Below are 19,757 nucleotides of genomic sequence, written 5' to 3' on the forward strand. Positions count from 1 at the left end.
CAGTGAGTAAACACAATGCTTGAGAAGGCCACAGGAGCGGTGAGGAAAGAAACATCACCCAAATGCAGGAATGCGTGGGAAAGAAGCGGGTGCAGGGTCACACCTAAAGCACAACGTGGAAAAATGAGTAGCAGTCTTCTCTAGTAGAGAGGTAGGGGGAAGGTGGATAGCCCAAGCTGTTCAGGGTTGAACAGCATGAACAAATGTGGGTTGGTGAAAAACTTCTAGGGAGAAGGGACAAAATGAGGAGGGAAGTTGCCTATAGGCAGGACTATATAGCAAAGGGTGAAAGGGTAGGAGAGGAATCCAGGTAGCAAAGGTCTTACAGCCAGGCTTAGATCTGTGGGGTTCATATTATGGGAACTGGGGAGCCATGGAAGGCTGTAGGTTAAGGGGAAGCCTTTATCCTGTGCTTAAGACTTCAGGGTGTGGCTGCTGTTAAGTGCTGGAGTGTGGGGCATCTGAAGAAGAAAACGTCTGTGCTTGGCAATTTCCTCTCAAGTAATTTTATTCCATTCCCTTCCATCATGCAGAAACCTGAAGTTATCCTGAGAACAAACGTCACTGCCATGGAAACAGTAAGAGAAACAAACAATGCGTGCACTGTATAAAATTGTACATAAAGGCTGTTTATTTTTCATACCATTATTTTAATAGGTGGGGATGGCAGTGATGGGCTGGAGGAACAGCAGGCTTTAATGGTGCCGCTAATGTTGCCTATTCTTAAAATGACTTGAAATGCTCACAGACATTCAGCCATTGGCACTTAGATCATGTCTCTGGCTGGGAACTCCCGCTGGTTTAGAGTCTCACTGCCGGGAAGCATCACCTGTTCCTGGAACTGAAAGGCAGTATGGCCAAGCGGTTATAGACTCAAGCCAGAGGTCAGACAGCCCTGGGTTCCAGTCCTACTTCTGTCACACTTACTGATTGATGACTGTTGGCAAATTTCATCACCCCTCCAAGCCTCTGTTTACTCATCTGCGAAGTGGAAATACAGTCATTCGTTTATTCCTTCATTTGAAAGTTAACAAGACTTCACTGAAAACTTGCTATGTGCTTTGTTCTAAGGGTCCTGGCATCCACTGAGCTTAAAGTCTAGTGGGAGAACAGAGATAATATACCTGCAAACACATAAATAAGAGACATAATTGTAGATAGTGATAGAGGCTAAGAAAGATTTAAAGCCAAGGTTGTTCTCTCTGATGAGATGCCAGTCTAGCTGGCCACAGAAAGAGGAGGAAGAGCCAGCTGCTTATATATCAGAAGGAAAGGCCTTCCAGGCAGGGACACGGCAAGAGGAAAGTCCTAGACAGATCTAAGATTAGAATCCTTGCAGCTGGGGTTTTATAAAAGGAGGTACAAGATAAGGCCAAACAGGGAGGAGAGACCAGATCAGAAGGGTCCTACAGGATAAGGTAGGAGTTTGGGTTATAATAATACTAACCTTCTAGAGTGGTTGTAAGGATTACATGAAATCTCAAGTGGTAAACTCTAAGCAGCTGCTTAAAAAAATGTCAGCTTTTACTTTCATCAAGACAACTGTAGCAGAACTCATCGTCTCTTGGGTCTAGTTGCTGACATCATAGAATTATTGAATTTCAGAAGTGAGAGATCATTTTTCCTAATTTTTCATATGGATGAATTAAGGGCAAGGGACTTACAGAAGTCACACAGGAGTTAGTGGTGGAGGCTCTGGGCTTTCCAATTTCTGCCCACTGTCCATTGAGTTCTTGAACTCAAGCCCATGCCATGATCTCTATGGGGAAATTCCTTGGCTTCTGTTTCTGCTGGGTGGTACTTCCTTCTAGGGGACAGTGTAGGGTCATGAAAAACCACAGACCTGGTGCTGCGAGTGTGTGGCTTCTCCCTGTGAGCCTCAGAGTGTCCACAGACATTAGTCCTTCTTCCCTCCTCCTGACACAGAAGCTGTGTCTGTCCTCCTGTATCCTCCCCGGCACAGAAGCTGGGCGTTGGCTGGGGAGCTGAGAGAAAGGACAGGCTATTGATCAGTAGGGACCTGACCCAGTATGGCCTTTTCAATATTCCATACTAAGAGAGTGGTGAGATTTGAGAGGAAGTCGAAGGGCTGGAGAATGTTCCTGTAATTGAACAGAGCAGTGCTGCCTTAGTTAATTTCGAGTGAGGAGGCTCACACAAAAAATGGGTCAGATTGACCAAGCCCCTGATGGGTTTGGAAGTTTTACTTATTCTGCACCCTTAACCCCAGCTGGGCTTTCCTCTGGGTATAGACACCCATAAATACACATAATAAACCCTATGAGAGAAGAGATTTTTCTAGCATTTGGGTTCTATTTTTCATATACAATTTATATAATGCATGATCATTGCTCCTGTTTATTGAGCACCTACTACAGGCTGGACAATCAGTTCAGCAGTGAACATGCATCCCCTCTTTTACTTCCATAATAACCCTAGGAAGTAGTTATTAATAGTCTTCACCTTATACAGACAAGTAAATCCACATTTAAAAGTTACTCACATAGGACAGAGTTCTGATATGTCTGATTCCAAATAAACCTGCTGATTCCAGAGGGTACGTGACCTCATGGGGTCCCCAAACACAAAAGTCTTAGAATAACTCATAGATGTGTGCTGCTGTGCTGATGCAGCCTGTTCTTTATGGACTGAAAAATGTATGTGTTACAGTTTATAATGCCAAAAGAGTGTATAAATATACACAGTATCTTTAATTGATTTTTCTTCTCACCTTTGAGGCCCAAGAACATAACCCTTAGTCAGGAAAATCTCCCAGCTTGGTTTGCAGGAACTTGACTGTGGGGGCCCGATCCAATCCAATATGTTTGTCCCTCTCTTTCAGCCTCCTCCACGTTCCTGATGGTGCACTGGTTTTCTTTCCTGTCTGACCAACAAGCCTCTGGAGAGTGGCCACCATCTTACAGGCTCACTTTGTATTCTGTAAACTTTCAGTTGGAAAATAAACACATTGTCTCCCTGTCAAAGCTCTACCGTGCATGAGTATTTCTCAAGAGCCAGGGCGGATGGTAGAGACAGACCAAGCATTTCCAAGGAAACCAAAGGGGCATAATTGCTTCTTTCCAGGTAATGTGGATGCACTGGATGGGGTCGGCTGCGTCACAGTGGATCATTTTCTTGTTAGCGTCTGGCCAGAGTGATGTGAGTACCACGGGCTTCCTGAATGACACTGCACAGGCCCATCTGCAAGTTACAAAGACCAAATTGAAAATAGATCATGGAGACATTGGTTGGATACTCTGCCTTCCCTTGAAAGATCCACGGTGGGTTTGTCCACTGAGACATACTATTGCTGGGACTTTTTTGTTTCTTTTCATTTTCTTCTTATCTTTTAAGATGACTTTTTTTTGTATTTCATTTTTACCCTAAGACAAAAGATTTTTCTCTTTTTTTCTCTCAGTGATTAAAATCTTTCCATCAACCAGGTGTTCCTAAGGGGGATACATGATGCAAGGTTTGGCAGGGCGGGGGTGTGAATAAATGTGCGTTGATGGAGAAAGTAGTCACTGAGCATAGACTGTCTGATGACCTCAAAATCAAGCCCCTGATTAATCATAATCTGAGTAGACAAAGAAATGGGATCACAGACACATGACGACAATGACTTCCATTAATTGCAATGATGCTATTTTAGCCTCAGGACCTTGCACTTGCTGTGTTCTCCACCAGGAATGTGCTGCAATCTGCGCTTGGTGTCTGTCTCATCATTCCTTTCTCTACTTAAATGTCTCCTATTCTAGGAACCCATCCCTGATCATTCAAAAAGAATTTGCCTCTTTTACTCTCATATCACCTTGCTTTATCTTCCTCATAGAATTAAAGCTCTCTGAAATTCCTATTTATTAATGACTTTATGGTCTATTTCTCATCTGTACAAAATAAGCTCTAGAGAGCAAGAACTTTGTCTTGTTCACTGTGTATTATCAGTGCCCAGAACAGTGCCTGACATATGCACTATCCTAAGTGCTTTATAATGATTGTGTCATTGATTGCTAAATGATAGCCTTTTGTTGAAATGATTACTGGAAGGTTAATTCAGTTGTTCAAAATCACACCACTGTTAGTTAGTGGCAGATAAACCATTTAAATTGAGGCTTGTTGGGTTTGAAGGTCCAGGCTTTTAACTGCTCTGCTAAACTGCCTCCCCTGGCATACAGCATTAATTTTGGAAGTGGTTTGGGCCCTTGTGTTGCCAGACTTCACTAGACTGTCAGCCCTGGAGAGCCAGAGACAGAGTCTGTTGCATCCACAGCACTCAGCACTGCTTGCCACGTGGTAGCCATTCAATAAATAGTAAATGCTCAAACAGTATTTGTAGATAGATGGACAGATGGATGAGTGGGTGGGTGGTTGAGTGGATGGATGGGTAGATGAATGGATGAATGGAAGGGAGGAGGGAAGGAAGAAAAGAAGACAGAAAGGGAGGAAAGAAGGAAGGGTAGGTAGAGGGATAGATAAATTGTTGGATGGATGCATGGACTAGTAAATATATGGACAAATAGGTGGCTGTGTAGATAGGTGGGTAGATGAATAAGGAAACAGAGTACCAGAGAGACTGGTGACTCACTTAATATCACACAGCATTAGCCTTTAGTCCATCAGTTCATGGGATCTTCTCTATAGCCCTAGGAAATAAGTGCCATAATATCCCCTCATCCACGAGGATATTATTATCCATTTATGTCAATCACTCCATGTGATAAGTGTTATTTTTATCCCTACTTCTCAGAAGAGGAAAATAAAGCTCAGAGAGGTTAAGTAACTTGCCCTTGTCATCCTATAAGGAAGAGGCAAGGCTAGGATATAACCCTTTGTCACCACTGCACTAATTTTAACCGCATAAGAGCTGATGCTCTGTTTATCACATGGCAAAATATAAGGTGAATAGAATTGTAGGCACACATCATCTAATCTGCAGAGAAGCTAAAATTATCTCCCCAGGTGGCATTGGGTAGCAGGAAGCTCACCCTGACACCAGAATCTAGGCAGGACGTGCCCTATTAGACAGACCACAACATCACTGCCATGGAAACAGTAAAAGGTAACAGGTAAACCAAGTGTGTGATATCAAGCAAGTTACTTTGCCTCCCTGGCCCTCAGTTTCCTCATCTGTAAAATGGCTATCAGAATTGTGATTGCAGATTTTCATCTGCAAACTGTTCTAGTCCCTTTCAGAATTCTATTTCTATTATGCTATTTCTTCTTCCAAAAATAGTCTTGATACTGCTCCTAAATAATCACTTTATGTTCCCAACATCACAATCTCAGATAATGAGGTCTGTGTCCCATTTCCTCAAGACTTTTCTCTGTGCCTTGTTTTAGCCAGCAAATGGAATGAGTAAATCACGGTCCACATGTTCAATGGGTTAATGGTTTACAGTGTCACTTCTTCCACATAAGACACCTGCATGCAAGCAATGATCTAGAAGTTCAATGTACTTACCAAAGTGAGTAACCCCTTTGATGGACTTTTAGTGATGTGGCCCTTCTGGTAGTGATGAGAGGTTGAAGCTTCAGCAGGTAGCAATCAAATCATAGCACAGAGGCAGCCACCAAATTTCTGGGAAGTAGCCTGTGAAGGTGAAATGGGTTCTGGCTCTGTAGTCAGGGCTGGCCTTGAATCTGCCAAATCCCACTGCTTCCTGACTGAGTGACCTTGGCTGGGTTGGGACCCCCCACAAAAAATCAGATACTTATCTTTCAGATGGCAATAACCACACCTCGTTTTCAGGACGATTATGAAATTGAAATGAGAGACCATGCTCGGTGTGGGACAGCACCTGGCAAACAGTGGATTCTTTACACAATAGTTTCCTTCTCAGTTGGGTTGTTTGGTTTTTTTCCTGTAAATTTGTTGAAGTTCCTTATAGATGCTGGATATTAGACTTTTGCAGATGCATAGTTTGCAAAATTTTTCTCCCATTCTGTAGGTTGTCTGACATTACTGGGCATATACCCAAAGGAATATAAATTGTTCTATTATAAAGACACATGCCCACGTATGTTCATTGCAGCACTATTCACAAGAGCAAAGACATGGAATCAACCTAAATGCTCATCAATGAATGAGCATATATATGGTACATATACACCATGGAATACTATGCAGCCATAAAAAAGAATGAGATCATGTTCTTTGCAAAAACATGAATGGAGCTGGAGACCATTATCCTTAGCACACTAATGCAGGAACAGAAAACCAAATATCACAAGTTCTCACTTATAGGTGGGAGCTAAATGATGAGAGCACACAGACACATAGAGGGGAACAACACACACAGAGGCCTACCAGAGGGTGGAAGGCAGGAGGAGGGAGAGGATCAGAAAAAAATTACTATTGAGTACTAGGCTTAATACCTGGTTGGTGAAATCATCTGTACAACAAACTCCCATTGCACAAGTTTGCACACATAACAAACCTGCACAAGTACCCCTGAACCTAGGAATTAAAAATAGTTTCCTTGCCTCCAAGTATGGAGCTAACCTACCTCTTCGTTTTTCTCTCGCTCGCTTTCTTCCCTTTCCCCTCCTCCTCCATCTTTCTTGCTTCTTTAGGTTTCCATTGAACAAGTCTCACTCAGCACCCACTGCATGCCTGCATTATACTATACAGAGCCTGAGCGTATAGCCACAAACAGGCAAGGTCATTCCACAGAGAGCTGGCAGCCTCATACAGTAAAGCATGGAGTGCTTCATCTTCTCCAAGGGAGAAATCAGCCCTCCTGCATCCCTGCCTCAGCCACCTTCTTTATAAAAGCCAGTTGGGTTTACTGCCAGGAATGGAAACCTCTTGCAGCTGAAGATAGGATTTTATGGGGGGGCTCTCTGTCCCCCAAAGCCTGAGGCAGGTCTGGGCCTATAGTCAGTGGCCTGTAAAAGAGCATTGTTTGAGTGAGTAAATGGGGAAGCTCTGGGTGTGGAGCGTCTTCTGAAACCCTGGGCCAGAGTGCTTCTCCTTCCCTCCTCCATCCAGTGTTCACCTCCCCCACCCATTCTTTCTAGGGACTCCCGGCTCCACCACGCTGCTAAAGACATATTCCTCCCCCTGTTGCTGCCTGCAACCTTCTCTCCATCTGCTCCCTCTGCCTGTTCAGGCTGCAGTGTGTAGATAGTATGGCAAGGTAGGGTGGGGGGAGGAGTACAGCTTCTAAATTGGGTGAGAGGCCTGTAAAGCCTGACCGGTCTGCCAAGGCTACGCAGGGAGAGACAGTCAGTCTCCAGGACTGTGCATAAGCTTGTCCCCACCTAGCTCTCTGCCAATGTCTGTCCCCAAGTATCTGTTTGTCTCCCTCATTGATTGTCCCTCACTACCTCTATTTGTGGAGAAAAGACTTTGCTTGAGACTCAGGCCTGGGCAAGAATGCTGCAGAGGTGGGCCTTGTAGTCCTGCTCAGATAGGGAAGCGGGTACACAGGAAGAGGCAAGCGGCTGACCTGAGAGGAAGCCTCGCAGCGCTAGTGCCCTGCCGGCAGAGGGGTTATGGGAGACAGGGCTCAGATTAAAAAGTGGAGGTGGATCTTAATTTAGAGTTCGTGATTGGGCTTCAGAGGGGTCCAGACTCCCTCGTGTTAGATGCACGATTTTGTGGCTATGTGTAGTGTTCTAGTAGATTCACAGCTGTCACCAGATCCACAGAGTTACAGACTTTCTAGGTTATGGGGACTCACTTTGGAAGCAGTGGGGCCCTGGCGGGGAAGCAGGCTGGCTGGATCCCAGAGGGCTCTGGAAAGAACTGGAACTGGGATGTATCTGGAAGGCTGGGCAGGCAATGGAAAGCTCCGGGCTGCTCATAAGCTCGGTTTCCAGGGCTCCATCTCACCGTCTGGAAAATGGTCCGGGTGCTCTCCAGCCTGGCCTGGCCAGGCAGAGCTGCTGGGAGCGTCAGCAGGGAGAGAAAACGCTCGGCTCCCAGGACGCAAGGGGAATTGGCGTTAAACTTTGCAGGGCCGACGGGCCGGCGGCCAGAGGAGGCGGCTGGCACCCCCGGTGCCGCCGCGGCCCCTCCAGCTCACTGCCCGCTCGCCCGCCCCCTCCCTCCCTGCACTCGCTCGGCACAGACTCGGCCCCAGCCCCCTCCCTCCTCCCGCTAGCTCCACGCTCGTTCGCTCGCTCGCCGGCTCCTCCTCACTCGCCCGCCCGCGCCCGGCGCAGCTCGGCCAGAGCGACCGCGGGGCTGAGCGCGCGTCCGCCCAGGGGGCTCCGGAAGCTGCCCCGGCCCGCGGCCTCCTCCCTCGCTCCCGCTTCCCCTTTCTCGCTCACCGCCGCCCTCCTTCCCCAGCTCCCTCGCCGCCCGCCCGCCCCACAGCCAGCGGCTCCGCGCCCCCTGCAGCCACGATGCCCGCGGCCCGGCCGCCCGCCGCGGGACTCCGCGGGATCTCGCTGTTCCTCGCTCTGCTCCTGGGGAGCCCGGCGGCAGCGCTGGAGCGAGGTAAGCGCCCCGAGGGGCGGGGCGGGCAGGGGGCAAAGTTGCCGGGAGAGCGGGGCAGCCAGGGGTCGGGGCTGACCAGGGCGACTCAGGCACCACCCGCCGGGATGGGAAGCGGTGGTGGCTGTCCAAAATCGGGGCTAGGAACCGCACGTCCCCTTGGCCCGGGCTGATGGGAGTGTGGAGGCGGGGATGTGTTGAAGGACTCGGGCGCTTCCCTGCTTCGGCTGCGGGCTCCCTTTCGGTCTTCCCCGGCTGTGGGGCTGATTCTCCTTTGCAGCCAAAGAGGATCTCCTTGGAGTGGGGTCGCCTCCAAACCCCAAATTCCCGGCGCTTCTCTGCAACCGCACCCGGGGCTGGGTGCCAGATAATTATCTTCCTCTCCGGGAGAGGACAGGAAGGGGGGTGAGAAGCTGACCCACCCTGCAACTGAGGACTAGACTCAAACAGTGCATTTGCCGCTCCCCCCGACACCACAGAAACCCTTGACTCCTTTGGTTCAGGCTACCCCGAGGGTCTGTGTTCCTGGATCGATCTCAGCCAAGCGTCAGGATACCGGACTTGGGTGTGGCTTTCGCTAGAGGCCGGTGGAGGGGGCTGAGGGCTCTGAGAACTTGGTAGGGGAGGGAGAAGAGATGTTAGTTAGCAGTTGGGAACCTGAACGGGCTCCCCTCTACTCTCTCCCCTACTGCCTAGCATCTCTGATCACTGTTAGGAATGGGGGTGAGGGGTGTTAGTTTCATCTACCACGTGTTTGTTGAATGGGAAGAGGGGCCCAAGTTTAGCAGAGAATGACAGCTCCTCTTTCTCAGACCTGGAACCATACCCTCTCTCCACCCCGGTAAGGTACCCCAGGAAAAGTTATGGGTGGGGGAGAGGGCCAGATAGAGAGAGGGGTGCAACGCCTAACTCACCCAAAGCTAACCCTCAGAGCTTCGGGGGTTTTCTCAGGCACCTAGGAGACCCGAAAATCAATGGGAGCGTTAGTTGGCCACAGGACCCGGCCTTCTTGCAAGGTCCCAGAAATGCGCTCCTCACGTGTAAAAAAGCAGACAGCTGCAGGGTCTGCCCAGGCTGAAGACAGAGGGAGCGCAGGCACTATGCTCATCTGGGGCTCCGCCTCTGTCATTTGCACCGTCTTGACTCGGAGTTGGGGGACAGGCGGTGTTCTTTTCCGGGGAGTTCTGGACCCCCAGCGCGCGCACCTGCTTTCAGCACCAAAGGCCCTGGACAGCTCTCAGCTCCATGGGCCCCCGGCTCTGGGTCCCTTTCCCTTCAACCCTTCCCGGTGGCCTGGAGTGCCCCCCTCAGCATAAATCAGGCATTTTATCCCCCATCTCCCCATCTTTTTAAATGTAGAGCCCAGAGTGCAGAGCAAAGGAAATTGTTCATCACCTTTTGTTTAACAAAGCATATCATTGAAGAACCCCCACCCCTTTTTTATGAGGCAATAATGTCCACAATTTACACCAGGTCTGGACAGTTTCTCTGGGAAAGATAGGGAAAGAGATTTGGTTTAAACAAATCGTTTCCACCACAGCATGGCCTTTCTTAATTAGCTGTCTCTTTCTAACAATGGCTTGGTGGCCTTGAACTGAGTCCAGCTCTCCCTCCCCCACCCCCTTTTGAATCTGTGTTGTGACTAACACACATATAAAAAGAACCTGAATCTACCCAGCAGCTTACTGGATTTTCTAAAGCAGTTCTACCTCTGAGAACTCCACTCTCCAATACACCACCTTGCAGGGAAAAAAAAAATTGTCTTAATGGCACGTATTGAATTGTCATCTAAGACAAGGATTTCCTATTCTGTTTCCTTCACGGGCTGCAAACACATTGTAAAAGCAGGGGGAGACATGTGTGTGTTTTAATTTTTAAGACATTTCATACTATTTTTCCAACTGCTCAACACCGTGGCTAGCCAGCATATTTTAAAAATTGACTTCAGGTCACCACCAAATTAAAGTCAAGTGATGTGCTACTTCAGAAAGCTCATTAATAAGTGTGTGGTTCTGACTCTGAGTCATAAGGAGGGAGTGATACTGGCCAATGAGCATTGCCGAGTCTGGTGGTGCATTTGGAGACAATTGACCTTCCACAATAAATTCTATTTTTAATATAGAGCCCAACATCCACTAATGTCAGATGGAGAACCATTCACCTAACTCGTTGTTGCGAACTAGTTCTTCTGCTTGCGGTGAAGTGAGGGGATTTGTAAATACTCAAAAGGGACTTGTTGCTACATTCTTATGCAGGTCACGTGGTTCTCTGGGCCATTTCGCTGTAAGGCATGAATAAGTATAAAGTATAACTTGTTTTTGAAGAGCCTCCTTATTGTCTAAGATATGCACATGGGGAATAATTGTAACTACATGCAAAGACTGCAAAGCCTAAGAATAATTTCTTTTCTTTTTCTCTTGAATTAATAAGGCAAATTCTGTATTGCTCAATAAGACTCAAATTTGCTGCTTCCCCAGTCTCTAACGTGTGTTGTGGTTAGATTCACTTAAAGACTATTTTCATTATGGATTGGCATTATTTTCCATAGAGTTTTGCCCGTTCCTGCCAGGGGCCACCGTATCTAAGCTTGAGGGATTCATCTTGTGTTCATATGGCTCAGTTAGGTATTAAGAAAATAATGTTACATTCCTTTCCTTCCCCTTCCAAGGCAAAAGGATATTTTCTGATCAGAGTGGCTTGTTTTCTTATTTTTGCTTACAAGTCCATTCCTGCAAGCTGTTCAAATGAGCTCGATTTACTGGCCCTCCTATTCTGTCCAGAGACAATTTATCCAATATACCTACTGTGCAGACCTCCACTAGGGGCGCTCCAAGATCTAGCTGGCGACTAAGGGCAGAAGAGAGGGGAATTCTGACCTGTGGAACAACCAGGTGTGTGCAACACCAAAGGTCAGCAGAATGGAGCTCCTCTCAGCCTGGAGGCCTTGCTATCATCTCTCCCCTCCCTCTTTCTGATTACTACATTTTATTACTGTTTCTCAGAGAAAAATTATTGGTCACCCTTGACACATGCAGTGAAAAAGAGAAAGAAAAGGTAAAAAGAAGCCCGGAGAATGCTCCAAGGAAAATGTCAATCCAACTGCCCTTTTTGTATTTTTGCAGTTTCCTTCATGAAGCCAAATTGCAAAACATCCAAAAGGCTGTGGAAAGGCTGTTCTGGGGAGTTTGACTGAGCTGGGCACTGGAATTAGATTTATAAAGTCCAGGAAAAGAAGTGCAGCTCCATAATTAGAGTGACCTGGGTCCAGAGGCCAGCTCCATTGTCTATTAACACATGGCCTTCAGCAGAACTATTTTATCTGAACTCCCATTTCACCATCTGAGGAATGGGGGCAGGGCAAGGAGGACTGATGATACCAGTCTGGAAGGATGGTTGCAGGGATTACATAATGCATGTAAAAGCAGCTGGCACGGAGTAGGTGCTCAAGTAATGTTTCTTTCTTTCTTTCCCTGCTTTCCAAAGGGCAAACTGCTCCTATTAGTAGACACCAAGAAAACAAATCTCTGCGATTGGCATGAAGCAGATGTTGGTGTAAATATTGGGATTATTCAGGCTAAAGTAGAAAGGGGTTGAAGGGCATAGTGAATAACTCCAGTTACCTGTATTCTCACCTTTGGCAGATGAGAATTTGACCTTGCCTGGTGCGGACACCCTTCCCTTCCAAACTCTCATGCTATTTCTTTTTGAATCTAAATATTACCATCAGGAATCAGAGTTCATGGTACTGGAGATCGAGCGGATGCAGGAGAGCAGGTTAATGGTTGGGAAGAAGACATAAGAAGCAAGTCTTCTGGAAAAAGATATTTGCCTTTTCATTCATTCATTTGAATTTACCGAGCACTTCCTATGTGTCTTAGTTCAACCTGCTATAACAAAAATGCCTTAGATAGGGTGGCTTAAACAACAGAAATTTATTTCTCACATTTCTGGAGGCTGGGAAGTCCAAGCTCAGGGCGCCAACAGACTCAGTATCTGGTGAGTGTCTGGCATCTCTCTTTCTGCTTTGCAGACAGCCACTTTCTAGCTGAATTCTCATATGGCCAAGAGGGACAGAGAGCCCGGGTCTCCTCATCTTAGAAATGAACTAATCTTTATCATGGGGGCCCTGTCTTTATGATTTCATTTTAACCTAATTAATTCCCAAAGGCTCCACCTCCAAATGTCATTACATTGGTGATAAGGCCATCAACGTATTGATTTAGGGGGGACACAGACACTTGATCTATAGCACTACGCATGCGGTAGACCTTGTGTTGGGTGCTGGAGTACTATAATATGATAAGGCTCCTGCCCCAGTAATGGCAGCCTAGCAAGAGACATCTGCAGGTAAACTACTACCATCCATGCCATGTGGTAAGTTCTTTGGTGGGGGGATATCAGACATCTATGGGACCTCACGTGGATGTGTTTAATTCTCACCAGGGGTGGTCAGTGAAGGCTTCCTGGAGCACGTAGCATTTGAACTGGCCCTGAAGGGGATAGGACAGGTACCAGCAGCCAGAGGAGAAATTTCTACAGTAGGATAAGGAAAATCCTGAAGGCTTCACTCTCAGAACACATCACACCCCCGCGGAATTGGAGAGAGGAAACAGAGGAGCGAGTGGGAGGAGAAAGTAGGCAGGTGCACATGCTCACGCTCAAAAAAAAGATAATCTGTCGGACCTGCCTGTCCTCCCTGCTCTCCCCTGAACTTCACGGGCTGGGTAGACGACAGCTGGAACAAAGGACTTTGAGCCGCGGTGTTCGCTATTGTCCACTAGAGGTTGTGATGACACCGAAGGAATCTTCTCAGAAGGGAGCGAGGCCCAGCTGCTGAGCACAGACAGCATCACACAGCCCTGGGTAAACACTGCTTTAGTGGATTTGCATGTTTGCATAATCCTCTGGTTACTGTAGTTCCTTAGAAGCATCCCTTTGGTGGCTGTGACAATAGGGAGCAGGGCAGGGAATAGGACTGCTTTGAGGAAAGGGTAAAAGTATGGTGAGTTGGGAGGAGGTCAGTGGATGCACGAGATATAATTTACTAGAACATGGCAAGGACTGAGTTTAAGCAATGCAAACAGCATTTATTGAGTGTTGATTTTGTGCCAAGCCTTATAATAAGTGCTTTATATAGATATGTGCAGAGAATTCTCACAATAGCCCATGAGAGAGATGCAGTTGTTATCTGCATTGTATGGACTGGGGAAACTGAGGTACTGAGAGGTTAAGCAATGCCTAACATCACAAAGGGATTGAAGTCCAGCCTCAGATCCAGGCTGGTGTCAGAATCATGACATCAAGTCCCACTACTACCTTTTATATCCTGCATTCCCCAAGACCACGTGCAGATTCTGATGGTTCATAGGAAGGGATGGTGTATGTTTGCCAGATGCGCATGGGATGTGTACTCAATGCCTAACACAGTCCCTGGCACACATAGCAAGCATTTAAGTAAAGCTGGTCAAATTGAAGTGAGTCATAAGGTAAAACAGGTTACAATTTTATTTATAGGCAATTAATTCACAATCATTATAGTTAGTGAGCATTTACTATATCTCAGGCACTTACGTTGGTTATTTTAATTAATTTTAACAATATCATTTCATTTTATAGATGAGGAAACCAAGGCTTAGAGAAGCTGAGTTATGCATAGGTAAGGTTTAAATTCTTGGTGCCTTCCAAGCTGGGTCCTTCTGTATTTCTAAATGAAACGTGTGAGAAAGACCGTTTCACCATTAATGTGCAGATAGTCTGGATGGGTAAGTGCACCAAACTCCAAAGACTGACAGGACAGAAACCAAAACCAACCCTCAGTAGTTCGCAAAAAAGATGAACATAGGGATTATTCTTTCCAGTTGAGGAAAGGAGAAGACCTCGTAAAAGAGAGTGAGCAGTCCAGCTGTTTCATTGGTTGGCACCGAGATTATGTGACTGCTTGCAATTTCTCAAGTTTCCAGGTCACCCAACCATTAATGGAGAACTCACATTGTATAAAATTGGTTTCTGTAAGCCCCTAAATTCAGGACCTAACCTAAACCATTTCCTATCTATGAGTCTCAATTTTTCCTTCTGTAAAATGGATCACAATAATCACTACCACATTCATCAAGCTGTCCTTACAGGGCTGGGATGGGACAAGAGAGTTAAGATGCTTTGCACATACCAAGAAATCAGTCCTTGAGGAAGTAAGTGCTGCCATGGAAGGCTGAAGACCTCAAACACCCCCATGTGTTTCTTCCTGGGCTTGTTATAGCCAGCATTATAGCAAATATAACACTGCTGTTTGCCATTGATTGTGGACCTACTCTGTGCCAGGAGGCTGTCTTTGTGCTTTTCCTGTATTCACGTATTTGATCCTCATGTGTTCCTATCAGGTGGTATGATAAACTAGATTTTACAGATAAGGCAACTGGGTCAGAACGGTACAAGCACTTGCTCAGGGTCTCATGGACAATGAGCGGTGGAGTCAGGATTCAACCCCAGAACTTTTTGATTCCAAAGCCCACGCTTGTTCTAAATACTGGGGCATGAAGATGTGGGTATCACATAGCACAGAGCAAAATGGAAATGGAGAGCTGATGCAAGCCTGGAGATCAAGGTGGTTTGACAGGACTCCAAGAGGAGAGATGCTTTCTCATCCAGTGGCAAATGCCAGGTGTCCCAAGTCAGCTTTCTGAGACAGAAAACAGTTTATCCCAGCCTCTTTCATACCTACTTTGATGGCTTGTGCGTGAGCCTTATTCTCATCTTACTCATGCTATTCCTGCAGCCTGGACTGTCATCCTAGAGGAGCGCATAGCTGGTTGTGTAGAGAGGACTAAATCAAGTTCCCAACTGGCTGATTTTAACAGTATGATCTTGAGCTATTTACTTTAGTTCTCTAGGCCTGTTTTGGCCTGACATATAAAATGAGAGGATTAGATTTACATTACAAGATTGTTAAGACTCGTCAATATATGTGCATATTCATAGCTCATTGCAAGCACTCAATAAAAATTTGCCATTATTGCTCTACTATTAACCTGGTAAACTTCTATTCATCCTTCAGAACCCAGTCCTAATTCTCCTTTTCTGTGAAGTCTTCTCTTGCTCCTCTCCTGTCTATGCCAATTATGAATGATCCTCTTGGCCCCTTATCACATTTTATCCCTCTACTATGGGTAATTCATACACTGATAATGCCTGAGTTGCCAATTTACATAACTCCCTCCCCCTAAACAATGAACTCTTAGAAAACCTCAACTGAATCTTACTCATTCATATGCCCCTTAGCCTGTATCTAATCCAGTATAAATTCTCAACCCATTATGTTAAATTACTTTTCCTCTTAATCTTAGTTTTGGGGAGGTGAAGTTAGAGTCCTGACATCTGAATTTAATTCCTGACTCTCCTATCCTGTGTGGTCTTAGGCAGCCTGTATAAACCTTGATTTTTTATCTGAAAAATGGGAATAATAATAGTGTCCAACCTCATAGGATTGCTGTAGAGGAAAACCAATGAGATAATAGATGTGAAATCACTAAGTAACTCTACAAAAAAGGAGGAAGAGAAAGAAAAATTAAAAAGTGGAAGGAGAGAAATACACTTTGTAAAGAGAAAAGAAAAAACCTTTGTGCAAACACAAAACCACAAGATAGGCCATTCATCGGGTCCTCACTAAAGCCATCTTTCTTTCCAAAGGAAATATTGGATGCAATTGTTTGCCCTGTGCCTAAGCTCATTTCAAAGCAGAAACCTTCTGGACATCCTACTGCTTATTGTTGAATCTGCCTTCTCTTAAGTCTCCGGCAGCTGCAAAAACAGCAAATGCCCAGCTGAAAACTGGGACAGTATAGCAAAGTGAATAAAAACCCAGGCTCTAGAGTCAGAGCAGCCTGGGTTTCAGTCTGTTGCTTCTTATTAGATGTGTATCCTTAGTCAAGCCACTTTGTCACCTTGAGCTGGCACCGGGCCTTGCATAGGAGTGAGGGTCTATGATCTGCCCACTTCTCAGGGATAATATGATATGGGAGAGAGGTTGTATAGTTAGAATAGGCCTCCTTGGTGTCTGTAATATTAATCAGATTCTAGCAGTTATTTGGGATTCTTATCTGCCTCAATCCTCTCCCTGATATTTTCATTTTATTGAGGAAAGAGACCCAGAGACAAGAAAGGGCTTACTCAAAGTCCCAACTGTGAGTGGCAGAGCCAGGACTTGAACCCCTCACTCATGTCTTCTGACTCCCATGCTAAAGTGACTTCCACCTACTTTCAAGAAAAATGGAATCCCTATCCCTCTCAAGTTTATGTCCTGAGACCCAAGGAGTGTGGCAATGGAAGTTTTAAGGGTATCTGTTTTCAGTAAACCACTGGCGTCTATTACCTACATGGGACATTTACATTATGTGGCCATGGAAGACTGACTGCATGAAAGAGGCTTTGGTAGAAGTGGAAATCAAGCCATAGCTCCCTCCTCTGCTGACCTGGCGCTTGAATCTTCAAGGCACCAGCAGATAAGCTTGCACCGGGGAATGGTGCCATCCAAGCATCTGGCTTGAGTCAAGCAAGCAAGAGTTAAATGAAGAGGCTCAAGGAGACCCAAGGCCCAGGCTAGGTATCCCTCCTAGGCTTCCTCACTCTCACCATGGGTCATGGATAGTGGCTGATTGAGAAACCCACTGGGGATCTGGGATGTGGAGAGCAGGGAAGGATTGAGTGAGGCATAGCTAATGTAGTTGGTGCCAGCCCGGAGCAAGTAGTAGACACTGGTGATGTTTTGGGGCTGGAGATTAGAACAAGGTAGGTGGATACAGTATAGCACCTGGGGTCTGGAGCTCAGGACAAGTCTTAGTGGGTATAAGCCTCTGGGTGTCAGTTTCCTTGTCTGGTCTCACCTGTTCCCAGTTTAGCTTAGTGTCATAAATTGGTGAGTTCACATTGCCAAAATGGAATGGGCTCTTCAAAGCCATACACCATAATAAAAAAAACACAGACCCTGGAGTCCAAGAGATATGGGTTCAAACCTAATGCTGTGATCTTGAACAAGTCACTTAACTCTGAGATGATGGGAGTGGGTGGTAGTGATGAGGATGAAGAGGGGAATTATGAGTTGCTGTTGTTACTGGTGGACCGAGCTGATTCTCAGGTCAGCGATGGCTTCCAAGAGAGGAAATAGTATATTCTAATGTGATTTTTGTGGTATAGTGCTATGGTTGGAATATTTATGTCCCCTCCCCCGACACCAATGTATAGGTTGAAATCCAACCCCTCTGCTGATGGTATTAGCAGTGGGGCTTTGGGGAATTGATTAGGTCATGAAAGTAGAGGTCCCATGAATGGAATAGATGCTCTTAAAAAAAGAGGCTTGAGGCCAGGTGTGGAGACTCGTGCCTGTAATTCCAGCAGTTGGGAGGCTGAGGCAGGAGGATCACTTGAGGCCAGGAGCTCTAGACCAGCCTGGGCAACATGGCAAAACCCCATCTCTACAAAAAATTCTAAAAATTAGCCAGGTGTGGTGGCATATGCCTGTAGTCCCAGCTACTCAAGAGGCTGAGATGGGGGGATCCACTGCAGCCCAGGAGTCCAAGGCTGCAGTGAGCTATGACTGCACCACTGCACTCTAGCCTGAGTGACAGAGCAAGACCTTGTATTTAAAAAACAACAAATGGAGAGACACACCTTACCCCTTTCACCATGAGAGGTAGAAATGTTGAAACAAGAAGCTGTGATGTATAAGAAACAGGCTCTCACCAGACCCTGAATCTGCCAGCACATTGATCTTGGACTTCCCAGTCTCCAGAACTGTGAGGAATAATGTCCAGTTGCTTATAAGCTACCCAGTTTATGGTATTTTGTTGTAGAAGCCAAAAAGGGTCTAAGGCATTTAGAACAAAGACTTATTCAGGATAGCTGAAGAATAAGAAGGTTTGCTCTAAGGACACTGCAAATATTGAGCCAAGAACATTCCAGGACTCTCTCCACTTCTCTCTTGCATGCATCTGCTTCTCCCCACGCATCTGTTCATTCTGGCTTCCTCTCTATTGCCTAACTCCTCTGCTCACTCACCATAGATCTCTCATCACCTCCACTTACCCATTCGCTATTATGGCTTCTCCAGCATAATCACCACATGTGCACTGTCTAATATGGTAGCCACGAACCACATGTAGATATTTAAATTTAAATTAATTAAGATCAGATTGAATTAAAAATTGAGTTCCTCAGTCCTACTAGCCACGTTTCAAGTGCCCAGTAGCTATGTGTGGCTCATGGCCGCCATATTGGACAGCATGGAGAGAGCACAAATGATTTCTGCCCAGTCCTTTGTACTGGGCAACTGGGCAATAGGTTGGTTCTTCATACTTAATCCAGTCATCTCTAACTGGTATGGGAAGCATGCCATGTGACACAAAACCATACCTTGGGATACAGCAATCGCCACTGATGGTGTCTCACACACTTTCACTGCTGGCCTTGATAGCTGCTTCTCAATTCTTCTCATTTTTAGGATGTGGCTCTGCAACCCTTTTGCCAGTTAAGACACATATTCATCAAGATGTGGCCTGTCTGATAATCACATCCGAGAAAACTGGGAAGAATCCTGTCATCATTGTAACTATCTGTTGACTTGCCTCCCTCAGTGCTGTACAATGAAATTTTCGGGATTAGGAGTTGACTTTTATTATCTCTCTATTCTTAGCTATTCAGTTGAATAAATGAGTGAATGGATGAATCAATGAATGAATGATATGCAGTCTTCAGCTATGACTCAAAAGTGTTTGGACATAGAACACAAAAGTCTTTGCAAAAAATGTGCAGTCTTCACATTATTTGGGTAAATGACTTAGGAAAAAATAATTTAGGGTAGGAGTTGTGGGTGATAGAGAGCTAGAAAAGAGGAGCCTCAGAAACTGGTGTATTTAGACATTTAAAAGTGATCCAGGCATTGAAAATCAGGTTGGAGTGGAAAATGAAGAGAAGCCTCAAGGTGGGGTCCCAGGAGCTCTCCCCTTTTCCCATGAGAGATTCATCTGGAATGATGACAGTGGATTTAAGAGCAATAAGGGAGGTTGGTAGGAACACAGAATGTGGCTCCATGCATGGTTTTGGTAACCATTTTTCTACAAAGTTTTAATATTATGGAAACAGGGAGAGGAGATGTTTAGAACAATGTACTCAGAGTGAGCATTCTGAATGGGGGGACTCAGCACAGGATTAGGACTGAGGTAGGACTGACTGTGGATCCCCACTCTGCCAATTCTGCGTTGTGTCATGCTGGGGCAAGTCACCGAATCTCCTCAAGCCTCAGTTTCCGTCTGCAAAATGAGAACAG

At 45.9% G+C, this 19,757-nt stretch overlaps 1 protein-coding gene and 1 long non-coding RNA gene across 14 annotated transcripts in view; one reads left to right on the forward strand and one right to left on the reverse strand.

Moving 5' to 3' along the window:
• Positions 1–618: 618 nt before the first annotated feature.
• Positions 619–7,985, reverse strand: LOC104003723 (uncharacterized). Of its 6 annotated transcripts, none has more exons than XR_010156014.1 (6): positions 6,507–7,663; positions 5,462–5,590; positions 2,732–3,201; positions 2,504–2,648; positions 1,844–1,985; positions 619–1,124 (listed from the first exon to the last, which is right to left on the reverse strand). It is a non-coding gene; the product is annotated as an uncharacterized LOC104003723 (long non-coding RNA). The 6 variants fall into 6 exon arrangements; XR_008541808.2 differs by having other exon boundaries at positions 619–841; positions 928–1,124; positions 2,504–3,201; XR_008541805.2 differs by lacking the exon at positions 6,507–7,663 and adding an exon at positions 7,686–7,985 and having other exon boundaries at positions 2,504–3,201.
• Positions 7,986–8,011: 26 nt separating this feature from the next.
• The window catches only part of SEZ6L (seizure related 6 homolog like), a 221,498-nt gene continuing 209,752 nt past the window's right edge, over positions 8,012–19,757 (forward strand). For all 8 annotated transcript variants that reach the window (XM_016939845.3, XM_016939846.3, XM_016939847.3 and 5 more), the window contains exon 1: positions 8,012–8,446. In XM_016939845.3, the coding sequence (XP_016795334.1) occupies positions 8,353–8,446 (94 nt within the window). In that variant the 5' untranslated portion in view covers positions 8,012–8,352. The remainder of the gene's footprint in view (positions 8,447–19,757) is intronic.

This window comes from Pan troglodytes, chromosome 23 (genome assembly GCF_028858775.2).
Source record: "Pan troglodytes isolate AG18354 chromosome 23, NHGRI_mPanTro3-v2.0_pri, whole genome shotgun sequence".
Classification (NCBI taxonomy): domain Eukaryota; kingdom Metazoa; phylum Chordata; class Mammalia; order Primates; family Hominidae; genus Pan; species Pan troglodytes.